Source organism: Engraulis encrasicolus, chromosome 7, assembly GCF_034702125.1.
Source record: "Engraulis encrasicolus isolate BLACKSEA-1 chromosome 7, IST_EnEncr_1.0, whole genome shotgun sequence".
Lineage (NCBI taxonomy): Eukaryota > Metazoa > Chordata > Actinopteri > Clupeiformes > Engraulidae > Engraulis > Engraulis encrasicolus.
The window spans coordinates 48,067,639-48,081,666 of NC_085863.1; the positions used below are offsets into that span (position 1 = coordinate 48,067,639).

Below are 14,028 nucleotides of genomic sequence, written 5' to 3' on the forward strand. Positions count from 1 at the left end.
CGACGCTCCGCGTTTCGGGGATATAATTAATGGACCTCAGTGTGCATTCATAGCCCAGAACTACATTTGCCGCAGTGTTTTGAAGACATATGCGTATTCCTCAGTCCAGCAAGTCCTTGGAAACCTATTTTAGAACAAGGTTTTATAACTATATTGGTTATGGTAAATGCCTCGTCGCTGGATGCCACAGCAGTCACAATCAGGTATCAGGTAATGCGCCCCTCCATAAAACCCAGACTTTTTTTTTTTTTTTACACACAGTCGTTACAAACACGATGAAACATACTATACTGAATCAACTATAATTATTATTTTAAATACACAACTACAAAAAAACAATACAGTATTCACTGATTGCACGTAAACAAAATGCATTCATGTTTTGGATATATTTTCAAATTCTATCAGAGAAATGTTGACCAGTAACCAGTGGAAATATGATGGAAAACAAACATTTTAGATTACATATGACTGTTTGCAAACTGACCTGTAAAACTATGAAACGATTAAACTCCTTATTAAATTGTATGCAATTTACTAAAAGGTAATTGTAATGGGTCTTTTTTTTTAAAGTTGTATTGCTTACATCTGAATATTGAGACAAGCTACAGACACAGAGCAGAGCACAACATGGGTTTCATATCATTTTTTGTCAGGTTATATTAATACACCCTATGTTCACACTGACAATTTTTGTGTTTCTTTTTATTTTAATTATTATTTATTAAGAACTACGGCCACTCAAAGGGGAACTACATAATTACTTTGCTATTTCGTAGCTTGCCTTCTGAAGTCACTTGCACAGGAACCATAAATTGACCTAATTAACTGCAATAGCTATCTCTGCATACTCACCATAAAAAGGCTACAATAGGCGTAAATGTCTAGTGAAATATCATCATTTAAACATAAGGATGGGGGCAGTTATTTACAAAACACCTTGGCTTGGTTCTCTGCTTTTTACCTTGTTCAAAGTAACGTCATTGTGCGATTTAAATTACAGGGGTAAAAGTAACACGGGCAAAGCATGTTTCTAGTGAAAGTCCTCACTCCTAAACATGTATGACAGGGCGCTACCTATGTGAGAGACCAGAACTAAATGTCAGCAACTGAACTAACATTTTGCTGTGTAGAAAAACATGTTCTTCTTATGCTAAAGCTGTATTATCTGACTAGATGTTTAAACTATGTTTCGTGTCTACTTGAATGCCAAGGGGGGAAACACCAACAAACAAGTCACAGGAATCCAAATATAAAACAAAGGCAACAGAATAATAATAAAAAAGAAAGAAAAAAAGAAATGACAAAGATAAGGTCATGACAAGGTCATTTTCCCAGTTCAGTATGACAAGGCGTTCTCTTCACTGTGTCACTATGTTGAATTTGACGAATAAAAACAGTCATTTTTCTCCAAAATCATCCCTCCTTTCAAAACTTCAGCTATTTCTCTTGGCTGTGTTCTGAGATTTCTTGGCGGCACATTTGTAAAAGAAAACAAAAAGAGGGGGGAAGAAAAAGATTGTATTGTCTTTTGAGTTGTTGCTGTTGTTGTCGTTGTGATGTTTTGTTTGTTTTTTTCTTCTTTTTTTAATTTCCTTTTTTTGTTGTTTGACACAAGGCAACGCCAAATTGTGGGCGATGCAAACAGGCAATCGGGGAGGCTGTACTGGATTTACTGCTGCTACTGATCGGCAGGTATATCTCTGTCTGTTTCAGCCTTGGAGGGCTGGCTGGGGGACGGGGTATGGGGCGGACGGGAGACGGGAGCCACCCCGTGGGCCATGGGCAGTGCTCCGGCAACGATACCCTCCATCGCGGCTCCGGCGCCAATCAGGCCGCCTGCAGTCACCCCCACCAGGTTTGAGGAGAACCTGAGCAACACAGGACAACTTGATGTGTAAGTAGTCTTCCATGCACTGTCCATACAGCTGTGAAAATACTCTCTTCATAGCCTCTTAATAAGCATCGTTCCACCAGGGGACTATCGTAATAGTGGTTGAAAAGACTGTATTACCTTTTACTACCACTACTTAACTAACACACTACAATGGCATTACAGTCTTTACGTAGTAATACAGTACATTTCGACTCGGTTATTAACTTTCTGGTAACACCAAATTATAACAGGGGCCATGTCTTAAGAGTTTAAAGCAACACTATGTGACATTTTCAAGGTAAATGAATTGTGTTCACAAGTCGGTAGATGGTCAAATGGCGGTTCAACTAATCATAGGATGAATTTTCTCTTGGCTTCTCCAGTGGTCTGTTGGGGAAGCGCATGGTTGCGAGTTAGCTTGTGCCATATCTATAGGCAGTGAATGTTTAATCCTGTCCTTGGTGAGTATCAAAACAAAAGTTGCATAGTTATTATCACTTATAACATGCCAAAAGTGTGCAACTTTTGTGCAACCCTAATCTGTGAGTAAAAGTGAATAAAACTAACTTACAAATCGCTTCAACGTTCATGGCGTTGCCTATCACCATGTTGTGGTAGGTGTTAGCCAGACTGCTAGCCTCTGTGAGTAATTTTCTTTGGTTTTGTCATGTGGAAGGAATTCAGACGTGATTCATTGAAATGATTAAGTGTTAAATCTAAAGCAGTAGGTTTTAGAGACCCTTCCTGTCACAGCTTTGCCTACCCCTAGACATACTAATATTTCGTCACATACAGTACAAATACCACATACAGTATAGTAGACTCACACTAGTGATTGTAATGAATATGCGTTAGCTACCTCAGAGTCTTGTCTTTACCTATATGCGCCCGCTCCGTTCAGCTCAGGGTGCACTGTGCTGGGGTCCATGGTCGGCCACTGGGGGGCAGTCTTGAGATATTCCTTATTCACACAATTCTTCAGGCTATCAGGAATGCGTCCTAGGTGAGAGACACAGGAAAAATATTTTTATTTAATTCATTAATTTTAATTGAACAGGGGCAATGCACAATATATTGAGCCAGATTATATCCACAAGTCTAATTTTCACCAGTAGTCCCTGGACAGGAATTTGTATCATGTTACATTATGTTGTGTTGTGTTATTATTACATTACATTACATTACACTTAGCTGATGCTAATATCATGCATTGCATTACTCTTGACAGATGGTTTAACCAAAGTGTCTGAAAAAACAGGACATCAACTGCAAGCAGATTCACCCTCTTCCATCCTACATCCCTGGATCTGTCATCTTTATACACTGCTCTGGCTATAGCAGGTATGTAGAAAAACATAGTAGGCAGGAAGATGTAGTAGTCACATTTGATGGCTTAAGCGGCAAGGCTATTATTATTTTTAAATTGGTATTCCCAATTGCCACAATTCTTCGAAATTTGCCGAACTGTATTTCAGGAAGGAAACTTAAGCTACCATCCCCTGTTCATGAATAATCACAGTTTGTGGAAATTGCAAACACACACACACACACTTACACACTTACACACACACTTACACACACACACACACACACACACACACACACACACACACACACACACACACACTCAAAGGACTGGGCACCTGTAATGGCACGTCGGACTTCTTTAGCTGCCTCTTCCCGGGCCTCCACCGAGGCCTGCTCGCTATACCAGGAAGTGTGGGGGGTGCAGATAAGATTTGGGGCATCCTTCAGAGGCCCTTGGGAGAAACTACACCAACAAAAGACAAGAACACATTAAGATTAATTAGAAGAAACTACAACAACAAAAGACAAGAACACATTAAGATTAATTAGAAGAAACTACAAAAACAACAGAAGACAAGAACACGTTGAGTTTACTGAGTAGAAATTACGCCAACACAAGACAAAAATGTATTGCGCTCACTGAAGAGAGAATAGACTAACACATGACATAATACAGAACACGTAACTCAATATGATAAATACTAAAATATAAAAAATGTAACAAATACTATAGAATAGATAAAGGGTCAGTCAAGTATAATGCTGATTGTATGCCTTCCATAGAGTCAAAGAAATGAAAGAATCTACATTCTATGTAAACAGTGCTGTATAAAATAACTTCAAATAATGATGCTGCATATTATTTTTTCGTATTTTGCTTTTATTTTTGTTAATTATCAATACCATGGATGAACAAACACTCTTCAGGTGAAACAACATTAAAAAGGTCCATCAGGCACCCTGTTCTAGTTGAGTCTGCCCGGCGCTCTCTTTACAGTGATAGTTAGAATTCCGTCTCATGAGGCTGGATGATAGTCTGCAGGGCCGTATTAACGCCTAGGCTAGATGTGACTGCAGCCTTGGGTTCCCCAGCCTGCCATGGGGGCCCCCAATTGGCCAAAGGGAGAAGGATCAATAATTTCAGAAAATTTACAAGATGTGGTATTGAATGAATTTGTCTGCCATGTTAGGCGTGGTTTTACATCTTATTAACACTCCTCTCCACAGTTAAGCTAACCTTCATTCACCATGAATTATGATGCTGTATCCTATTTCATTTTGTCTCAAAATTTACCTTCCACGGGGGCCTACCGCAACCTGTTGCCTAGGGGTCCTTGGAGGCCATAATCCGGCCCTGACAGTCTGCCTCTACTCAGTATTACATGCACGCCTCCTGCGGAGTGCTCTGTTACATACTTTTCTCTGTGTGAGTCCAGAATAACAACTAGATCAGTCAGTACCTGGCACCAAGTGAGAGAGCGAAAATAAGTGGGAAAATGAGTATGACCAACCTGAAGGGCTCTGACTCGTGCACGTCCAGGGCAGCGCCTCGTATCCGTCCCTCCTTCAGGGCCTGTGCCAGGGCCTTCTCGTCCACCAGCCCCCCTCGGGCCGTGTTCACCAGGAATGCCCCCTGCCGCATCTGTGCAAACAGCAAGGAAGCTTTAGTTGTTGACTGGTTTCGGAGAGTGCTGTTACTATTGTTTGATTGTTTGTATTCATCCAGTATGATTCAAGTTATTTAGGTGTACAGTAATTTGATTGATTCAACACTTGAAGAATAGGATCAGCTATAAGAGTCATACATTTGACTCTCCAAGTGATAAATTAACACGGCAAAATTTACTGTGTGGATGAGCCTGATGGGGAGCATTAATTACTTCTCCAGTGCTCCTCCACCTACGTTCTTCACACTATTTGAGACCTGAACCTGCGACTTGACAATACAGTACAACAAACCCCAACTGACTAAGAATTTAACTTAGTAGTCACGTCTACTGTACCAGAACCGTAATACAAGACTTTTTAAATCTTGAACATAGACAACCATGTGAGAACCAGAGGAAGTATTTTGGGAATGAACTGGCGAAGGTATTGTTTTTGGCATAAGGTTTGCATTCTTGTGGGGCTCGAACCTGTGACTTGACAGAACAACAAAGCCCAACTGTCTAGGAATTTAACTTATTCACAACTGGCCAAGTTATTGTTTTTGTTTTTTCGCTGGCAAAAGATCTGTATTCTTCAGAGACCAGAAAAACAGGTCTTTCTTGCATCATTTCGTAAATGTTTTCTCAGTCATCAAGCACCTCAGCTTGTCCTAACAATGGTTTGGTGTTTCAATTTTTTTCAAGTTTGACATTCCATCATGGAAAGAGCCATTGCAAAAAAAATGCAGTTTGATCAAAGACGAATGTTGAATTTTTGATTACAGGGCTTTACTGATTAACCTGGTGCCATATAGATGGAGTAAAAATGTTCAGTGAAAATTCAGCATCCACAAATCCAAAATGTTGAATTCTGCAAAAAAAAGGCATAGCTTTAAAATAACATTAAATAAAAAACAATTTCTGAAAGAAAAATTTTGTGAATCAGAATAATGGTGTGGACTCTACTCAATAGAGGGGTGTGAGGGTAGAGATTATCCTCCACTTACACAAATATGTAGCTTCTAGTTCTAGTAAAAAACTGAAGAAGCCAGCTTTCAGATGTAAGGTCATTCATCTTCACGCTCCCAAAGGAAGCCTTGTTGCTTGACAAATTCATGACAAATTCTCAAAGACAGACTCTCTGGTTGTAGTTTTCCTAAATGCTGCAAGAGGGCGCATAGTCTGCACAGCTGCATAGTCTGCTTTCTCGTCTTGTGCCCTTCGTGTCATGAGCTGTTCGTGTTATTACTGGTGATAGTGTAGTAGAAGGCGTTGTGTTGTTAATGAATCTTTCACCATCTTTCCTGGTCTGTGACAGCGCTCACCTACGTGACTTGAAATTGACATGAGTGAATGTTTGATCTAAGGAGACCGCACAGTTGACACGCAATGTGACATTTGCAATGTCACAGTTCATCACATGATATTTGTTTTGTGGGTTTGTGTACTACACTTAATGGAAACAATGAAGCAATGCTAATATGTGACAGGGCCTGTGTGTAGAAATCCAGAAATCCAGTCTGCATAGAGCAAAGGGAGAAGCCTAGTAACAAATTCATAGCTCTTGGCTGACAGTCTCTAGTCCACAGAGTTAAGGCAATCCAGATGTTACAGACATTACTCTTATACCACAGGACCCAGTGCTGTCAACACCCGTCAAGTAGTCCTACACACTAGCAATGAAATCTGCAGTCTTCACAAAGCTGTAGGCTACAGTGGAAGCAACTTAGGGTTTATTGCCATGTTTCCAGAAGCAGCTCTCAGTTTGCTTCCAAATGAGACTCAAAATTTCCCTTTACAAGGTTACGGTTAAGGCTAATCAGGAATGGCTTATTCGGCTGATATACTGCGCTGTATGCCTGATCAAAGTCAGGCTTTGTATCAATGAAATTAAGAGTCAGACATGTCCCTGCTTATTTTTCATTACAAGGTATCAATGCCGTAGTTCCCCTTTTGTTGGTCTTGAGCTCAGTCATGTACAGTAAGAGATCATCTATGCTCTACTCACCATTTGTCACAGAAATGTTAAAGATGTAAACAACAGGAGGTTAGTTTAACTGCCTGTACTAAAAATGCATGCTTGAGGGGACTATTATATGAGCCCTTGTGATAATATGAACTGTTAGTGTTTCAGTGGTTTCAAAGGTGTCTCAGTTGCAAATTTACATTGTATGAATTGATGATGAGTTTGTTCCTTCCTAGCCAAAGCTGCCAGCAGCCCTGATCCTCACCATAACCTGTCAAACCAAGTGTCACTAACAGATAGCCATGTTTGTGTCTCTATTAATGTGTTCAGCAAAGTGATGTAACTTATCTACAGTGCTATCAATTTCTTTGATGTACTGACGTCAACTTGGTGTACATTAGCTCTGGTGTCGAACATAAATGGATGAATAGTGCCTCAGCTTTCTGTCAGAATTATTTGGATTGAATTGTTTTAATTTCCTTTGAATACTGTATGGAGCTTATTCATATGGAAACAAGTCCGACAGGCGGACAAAGATGCGTCCAAAAGCAGTGTTTTGGCCAATTTAAAGAATGCGTTAAAGACCCACGGACAAATGGACGGACATGGCCTCTTACAGAGAACCAATGCTAGAACGCTATTCTAAAAATGAAGTTAACGTGCTTCTGCTTTCTGCCAGAATAATTTGGGTCAAATTGTGTAAATTTCCTTTGAATGTATAGCTTTGTTTGTCAGGTACAGTACCTGTTTGATGGTGAAGTCGTTGATGAGGTGGTGGTTGTGTTCGTTGAGACTGCAGTGTAAAGATACGCAGTCGGAGTGGATGAGGAGGTCCTGCAGGGTGGTCATGCGCTGCAGGCCCAGGGAGCGCTCCACTCCGTCGGGCAGGTAGGGGTCGTAGAATATCACGTTGAACCCGAAGGCCTTTGCACGCAGAGCCACCGCTTGACCAACCCGCCCTGCAGAAAAAAATGCAAACAAAAATAAAAACGAGGTCAACAGACCTAGCTCACGCCAAAAAAACAGACCAGACAGCCAACCAGCAGACGGAGCAACATAGTGGTACATAACTGCATGTGATTAGAGGAAGAGCTTTGTTGCAAAGTTACGTATTTCCATTTTGGAACATTTGGGGAAATTGACATATTTGTATTCGGCTTTGCATTGCATTGCAAAATGCATTTGATTTGATATAAGTTTAAAAAGTAAGTTTTCAACTTAATTTAATGGCATGAATTCACACGTAGATTATGGGATGTCTGAACAGACATCTCTGAGCAGTCACGTAACAGTCTGAACAGTCACGTAAGCGCCCTTTTGCAACAAAACTCTTGAAATATTTAAATGGCTATTTGCAACGCTTAAACCACTGTTGAATATAACAGCAAAATGCCATTGCAAAAAATGCAGCTATAAATTAAAAATGGTATTACAGTGTCAAAATATTACAGTGTATTGAAAGAAAGCAAAGTGGTTTCCGACGCACTGTCCAAACAGCCAAAGCCAACGCTACAACATAACGATTTATAGAGTCGCTGCACACTACTAAGTCCTATTAAAATAATATTTACAACACTGGCACCAACTTCACATCTATTAATAGAAAGGCAATTACAAAGAAAGGAAGAGAGAAGTAAAGAAAGAGAGAAGTGAGGAGTCACACCGCCCCACACTCAGCACTTTGACTGACCGCAATGCAATTGGTGGGGGTCTCTCTATGACAAGAGCCAGTTAAAAAAAAACTGCAATCAACACTTAAAGCATTAGCTCAACACTTTTTGTGTTTAACATTCTCTTTTGTTCTTACACATTTTATGTGTAGTTTCAAAACAGTACAGTACGTAACGCTAAATGACAGATCCACATAGTCCTCATAAAGTATGTTTTAATTCATTCAGCACTTTACTGAACTAGCACATTAGCACTTCAGCACTGTACACAAAAAGTAGGACCAGCAGAAGAGAAGTTCAGATAAGGCTCAAATGGCTAGGGCACTGACTGTTACTCTGGAGACCCGGGTTCAATTCCGCCCCGAGGCCATTTCCTGACCCTCCCGTGTCTCTCTCTCTTCCATCACTTCTCCGTGTCTCCTCTCCAACTGTCCGGTCAAATAAAGGCAACAACAAAAACGTCTTGACCCTCTCACCCAGGCCGATGATGCCCAACGTCTCTCCCCGTATCCGGGCTGCTCCCCCGGCCACCTCCCTGATCTGCTCCACGCTAGAGGCCCTTGTGCCCTCTCGCAACACCTGGTGCATCCAGGTGACCCTCCGGTACAGGTTCAGGATGAGGCACAGAGCCGTGTCCGCCGTCTCCTCCACCGATGACGACGGCACGTTACACACCGCAATGCCTAGAGTAGAGTAGAGTTTAGACACCGTTACACACCACAATGCCTAGAGTAGAGTGGAGTATACACACCGTTACACACTGCAATGCCTAGAGTAGAGTGGAGTATACACATCGTTACACACCGCAATGCCTAGAGTAAAGTAGAGTATATTAGAGTGGAAGAGATGCTTTATTGATCACGAAGGACTTAATGCACACCGTCCCTCCAGTGGAGCACTTTAGTAGCCATTGGAAAAAAACTGAACTAACATTGTACTACACTACGACGAGGGCACATTACACACCGCAATACCTATCAGAGTAGAATAGAGAGGCTTTATTGATCCCAAAGGAAATTAAGGTGTCTACAAGCATATACATAATACACATTGCATAAATCAAAGATATTGCACAAAATACACAACTGCATGCATGCAAACTGGTGGGCACAATTAATGCTTAGGAACCAGTACCATGTGGTTGAATAATGATTGTACATTAGTGTGATGACATAATTAGTTGTTATAGTAACTTAGTAGTACATGTAACATTTTAGAGAATGTAGAGCAGCAAAATAATAAGTTTGCTTGCGCAGATAATAATCACGTAGTTGAGTTTTAAAAGTTACGTTGAACTAGCTCACTAACTTAAACAGATTGTACCTGAAGTAAACCTAAAGGTGTGTTAGAACATCAAAGAAAGTGGAACAGGTGCAAGTTGTCAGACAGTATACTTGTAGATTGCGGCAAGCATAGACCTTAGTGGGTAAACATTGCTTGCAGCTGTGTGCATACAGTGGAGACGATCACTTGTGTTAGTACAAGCTCAAAACAGCCATTGCAAAGAAGCAGCACAAGGTAGCTGAACTGCCGGTAGTGGTCAACTCTGCTTGAAGCACCCATCTGCAAAAGTTGCAACTGCCCCAGTAGAGACTTTGGCCTACAGCATGTGCACCAGCAATAAAAATGACAGTTATAGTTACAGTATATTCTCTATATACCACAGGACTACTTTTACAATGCACACAAAGCTGCCATATAGCCATATCAAATGGGAAGAGGTATGGTCTTTTGAATTGTAACTATTAATTTAACAGAAGTACCAGAGGTTGCGTGCAGGTATTAGTATATGTTGTTTCCGCAGTGGATGAAGAGCAGCTATTTTGAAGAACGCTTGGTAGGACTTGTACAGACAAGGCCCGCTATCATCAAAACACTTGCAGTATGCAAATACAAATGCACAATGTACCTTCCATACACTGCATAAATGAAAATTCACTTTTTTTCTTGCTTCCTTCGTTCATCACAGATTTTGATAAATAGGTGTAGGTAAAAAGACGAGATAAAAACCCTTGCATCGGGGCATTCAGTTATGGGCAAAAAAGTAGTGTCCTGCCGTCAATGAGTAAAGCACATCAATGCATACTCAAGTTTGTGTAAAACATTGTAGATTATTATTGTTTAATTTGTATGAGTCATATGTCATGGTATGTTATACGAGGTCAAACAGCCATGAAAATAAAGTCAAATGTCTGGACACATGCTCCCATTTTGCTTTTTTATTTTTCTTCCATAAAAAAGCAAAACGGGAGCAAGTGGGTGGACATCCAACCTAATTTTCACAGTTACACGTAAATAAAATATGCATAGCATGATATTACATCCTGCCCTGCACATGAACATTACTTACCAAGTTCTGCTGCAGCTTTGATATCCACATTGTCAAAACCACTTCCAATCCTCACAATGATGCGTAAGCTCTTGAACTTGTCGAGGTCATCACGAGATAGTGTTATGGTATGGTACATCAGAGCGCCTACTGCCTCGTTTAATACCTGTAGAGAACAAACAATGTTTTCAGACTGTGCTATACATAATTAAATATGAACAGCTAAAAACCTATCTCAGAATCTATCTTCAACTACAATAAGAGGCAGTTTTTATTGTTATTTACCCATCAGTAGTTTAATGTGTCTAAAAAATGTGGAAAACATTTAGAGCAGATAGTCTTGCAAATACATAAACAAAACCTAGACAAGTCTACAATAAAATACAATAAAACCTTCTCTTTCATTCCCATATTAACGAATCATGTACGTATGAGTTACGAAAATCAATAGACGGTTTGTGCAAGACAATATTCACAGTGTTCACATTGTAACACTTTTTGCAGCACATTGTGACTGACAGATTGTGTGGTAGTGGTGGCAGATGACATGAGGATGAGATGGGCTGTGTACATAGTATAGTAGCCTAGGGATGGTAGGATACAGTACAGCAGACTGCTGGCAGCTTACAGTACCTTCTCATGGATCTCCTGGGTGGACTGGGCATCACAGAAGGCTACGGTTGCCACGTCCTTCAGCACGGGCATCTCCACGGTGCAGTCACGGCCATCGAGCAGGGCCACCAGTGGACGTGGGTGCATCGGCCCATTGAGGATCGGGGGGCGAATTCCTGAGTAATGTCGGGGAGTTGTTTTTGTTGAGAGAGAGAGAGAGAGCGGAATGGAATGGAGAAATATGGAATGTTTCAAAGTTGTCACATGTGGTAGTTGTAGGTTTTTTATAAGTAGTAGTAGTAGTAGTGGTAGTATTAAGTCTGCTGGTGGCTGTTCATGAGGTATTCCAATATCTCCTTCACTTATACAGTAAATGTTGACATTAGTGCATGAAGTACGACACAAAGATAGGTCAAATATTAACAGTATTATGACAGTATAAGTACAATTCCTATTGCTAGTGGAATTCACTGAAGAGCGTTCAGATTATTGCTGGTCAAACATTCAAAGCAAAAGCAAATGGATCGTTTCCATTTCAGGTCTGAAGGCTTTCCCAATTTATAATTATGTCTTGCAACAAAAAATACATCTATTTTATCTTACGCAACCGTAACTGTAAACAGAGCGGTTTGTTGGAAAACAACAACAGATACTTGCATTATCTATCCACACATATTATCCAATATAGTAGTACAGCTAGCCCAGTTGCTCTAATCAAATGTGACCATACAGTCTAGTATCGCAACCAGAACATAGCTTTTTGTCAAACTCTATTACTAAAGACAAAATTATGTGGGTTTGTTTTGGATCAGTCACCACTCTGTGCTAATTATTCGAACATCCCGCTTTATCTGGGCTACACTGTATCAGAAGGACGTGTTACTGCTAAAACCATATTATTCCTAAAATCAAGAGGATCATTACAGCTCGGAGCACTCTCATTTCTGCTAATAAGCTCAGAAACACTGATGACCAGAAAGATGAATGGCTATAACGGACACTGGCTAGAATCTTAGCCTGTGCAATACATGTCCACATGCAATACACGTGAAAAACCCAACGTCTTCAAAACCTACAGGAAAAGCAGGGCACAATGAAAGGAAAATGGTAGACAAAATGACAAAATAGCACATGGGCAGGCCGGCGGAGATAAGGCTGGCAGGGCTCACACCATATGGCCGTGGCGGCTGCCTTGCTTTTGGGTGTCGGAGGCCTACTGCAAGCATCATAATGGCCATGCAATAAACGCCCCTCCTTCCTTCCTTCCAGTCACTCACACTCTCTATCTCGTTCTCTCTCTCTCTCGCTCACTCTCTTGCTCCTGCCATTCCTCCCCCCTCTGCCTGTGAGAGCGAGAGAAGGGAGTCAGGGCCAGCCAGTAGGGAGGGGCTGAGTGTGGTAGCTAGTACTGCAGTACCCCACCCTGCCCCCCACACAGACAGGAATGCGCATGCGTGCACTCACACACAAAAACAATGCAGGAAGAGCCTACAGGAACACTAGCCAGCCACCGCCAGACCAGACGAGAGGAATGAGAATGAACACGCATGCAAGAATGAAAACCACTCGGCAGGCTCCCCGCTACCTCGCTCCCCCGACCATCAGAAAAACAGCAGAATTAGTCAACCCCCCAACCTTGCATACTGCAGCCGACCAGCCTCTGTCTTCCTTTCTCCCACTCCACTTACACTTGCCGTCAGAGCGCTCTAGCTTGGCTTCTTCCCAGCCAAGGGCTCTCCTCCTCCTTTGAAACACAATGGGCCAATCACAGACAAAGGTCACCTTGTCTTGCCCAATCGGCGCGGGCCTTATTCGCAGCCGGTTTTTCATTGGTCAGTTTGCCCCAGTGTTTGTCCTTAACGTCTTTAAAGAAGCAGCATGCATCATGGTGTGGCGGTGAAAGTGTACTCCATTCTTCAGTATAAAACAGCTGCCTGGATACTTCCTGCTTTGCCCAGACATTTTATAATGCTTGTATAGAAATGCCATGCCTTAGTCAATATAGGTCTATTTGAAAAGGTGAGGGTGTAAAAATCATCTATTCTCATCAGTCTATTGTCTTGCAATACATTAATTTAAGATTTAAACAAATATACTACTTCTTTTGAGTGTACACAGAATAAGAGTTTTTTTCAGCCACATACATATGATATAATATCAGCAATTGCAGTTATTGCGCAAATACACATGTATGTTTCGCAAATATTTGGTGTCGTTGTAGTCATCATTTTCAGCCCATGAAGAAACCCTATTTCAAATCTGACCTGATAATTAAGTGATGTATTGAGCTTAGAACACAGGGTTATAACCTAAACCCCTCCCCCCAAAACAAATTAACGGACTTTTACATTTTTCCTAACGTGGGGGAAGGGTAGGCTAGTTTACACCTCGTCATTTCTACACCATGACTATGCCACTGCAAATTAGAGCTGAGCACAAATGAACCGAATAGAGGTCATTCCGTTCAACCACATGATATCATGTCAGAAGACTTAAAAGACCCTGGTTTTTATTTTTAAGTGACTAGCATCATATTTTTTGTACAATTAGTACCTTTTTTGTTAGTTCTAGAACATATTAAAGAAATATGCACATTGTATGTGTGATATATCACACAACCC

The 14,028-nt window shown here is 41.1% G+C and overlaps 1 protein-coding gene across 3 annotated transcripts; it reads right to left on the reverse strand.

The window, feature by feature from the left end:
• Positions 1–291: 291 nt before the first annotated feature.
• On the reverse strand, positions 292–13,122 carry LOC134453026 (C-terminal-binding protein 1). 3 transcript variants are annotated; one of them, XM_063203773.1, is made up of 10 exons: positions 13,043–13,122; positions 11,429–11,583; positions 10,817–10,961; positions 8,943–9,149; positions 7,541–7,755; positions 4,696–4,826; positions 3,520–3,647; positions 2,755–2,875; positions 2,448–2,530; positions 1,752–1,871 (listed from the first exon to the last, which is right to left on the reverse strand). In XM_063203773.1, the coding sequence occupies exons 1-10, from the start codon at positions 13,047–13,049 to the stop codon at positions 1,846–1,848; spliced, it is 1,218 nt and encodes a 405-aa protein (XP_063059843.1). In that variant the 5' UTR covers positions 13,050–13,122; the 3' UTR covers positions 1,752–1,845. The 3 variants fall into 3 exon arrangements, with proteins under 3 accessions (XP_063059842.1, XP_063059843.1, XP_063059844.1); XM_063203772.1 differs by lacking the exon at positions 2,448–2,530 and having other exon boundaries at positions 292–1,871; XM_063203774.1 differs by lacking the exon at positions 2,448–2,530 and having other exon boundaries at positions 1,786–1,871; positions 2,736–2,875.
• Between the last annotated feature and the right edge of the window lie 906 nt (positions 13,123–14,028).

Bases quoted from the DNA above. Each gene is read 5' to 3' on its own strand.
- LOC134453026 (XM_063203772.1), bottom strand. The intron at 9,150-10,816 runs GTAAGTAATGTT...ACTCTACTCTAG, and splicing joins CAAAGCTGCAGCAGAACTTG to GCATTGCGGTGTGTAACGTG. The intron at 7,756-8,942 runs GTGAGAGGGTCA...TTTTTTCTGCAG, and splicing joins GTTGGGCATCATCGGCCTGG to GGCGGGTTGGTCAAGCGGTG.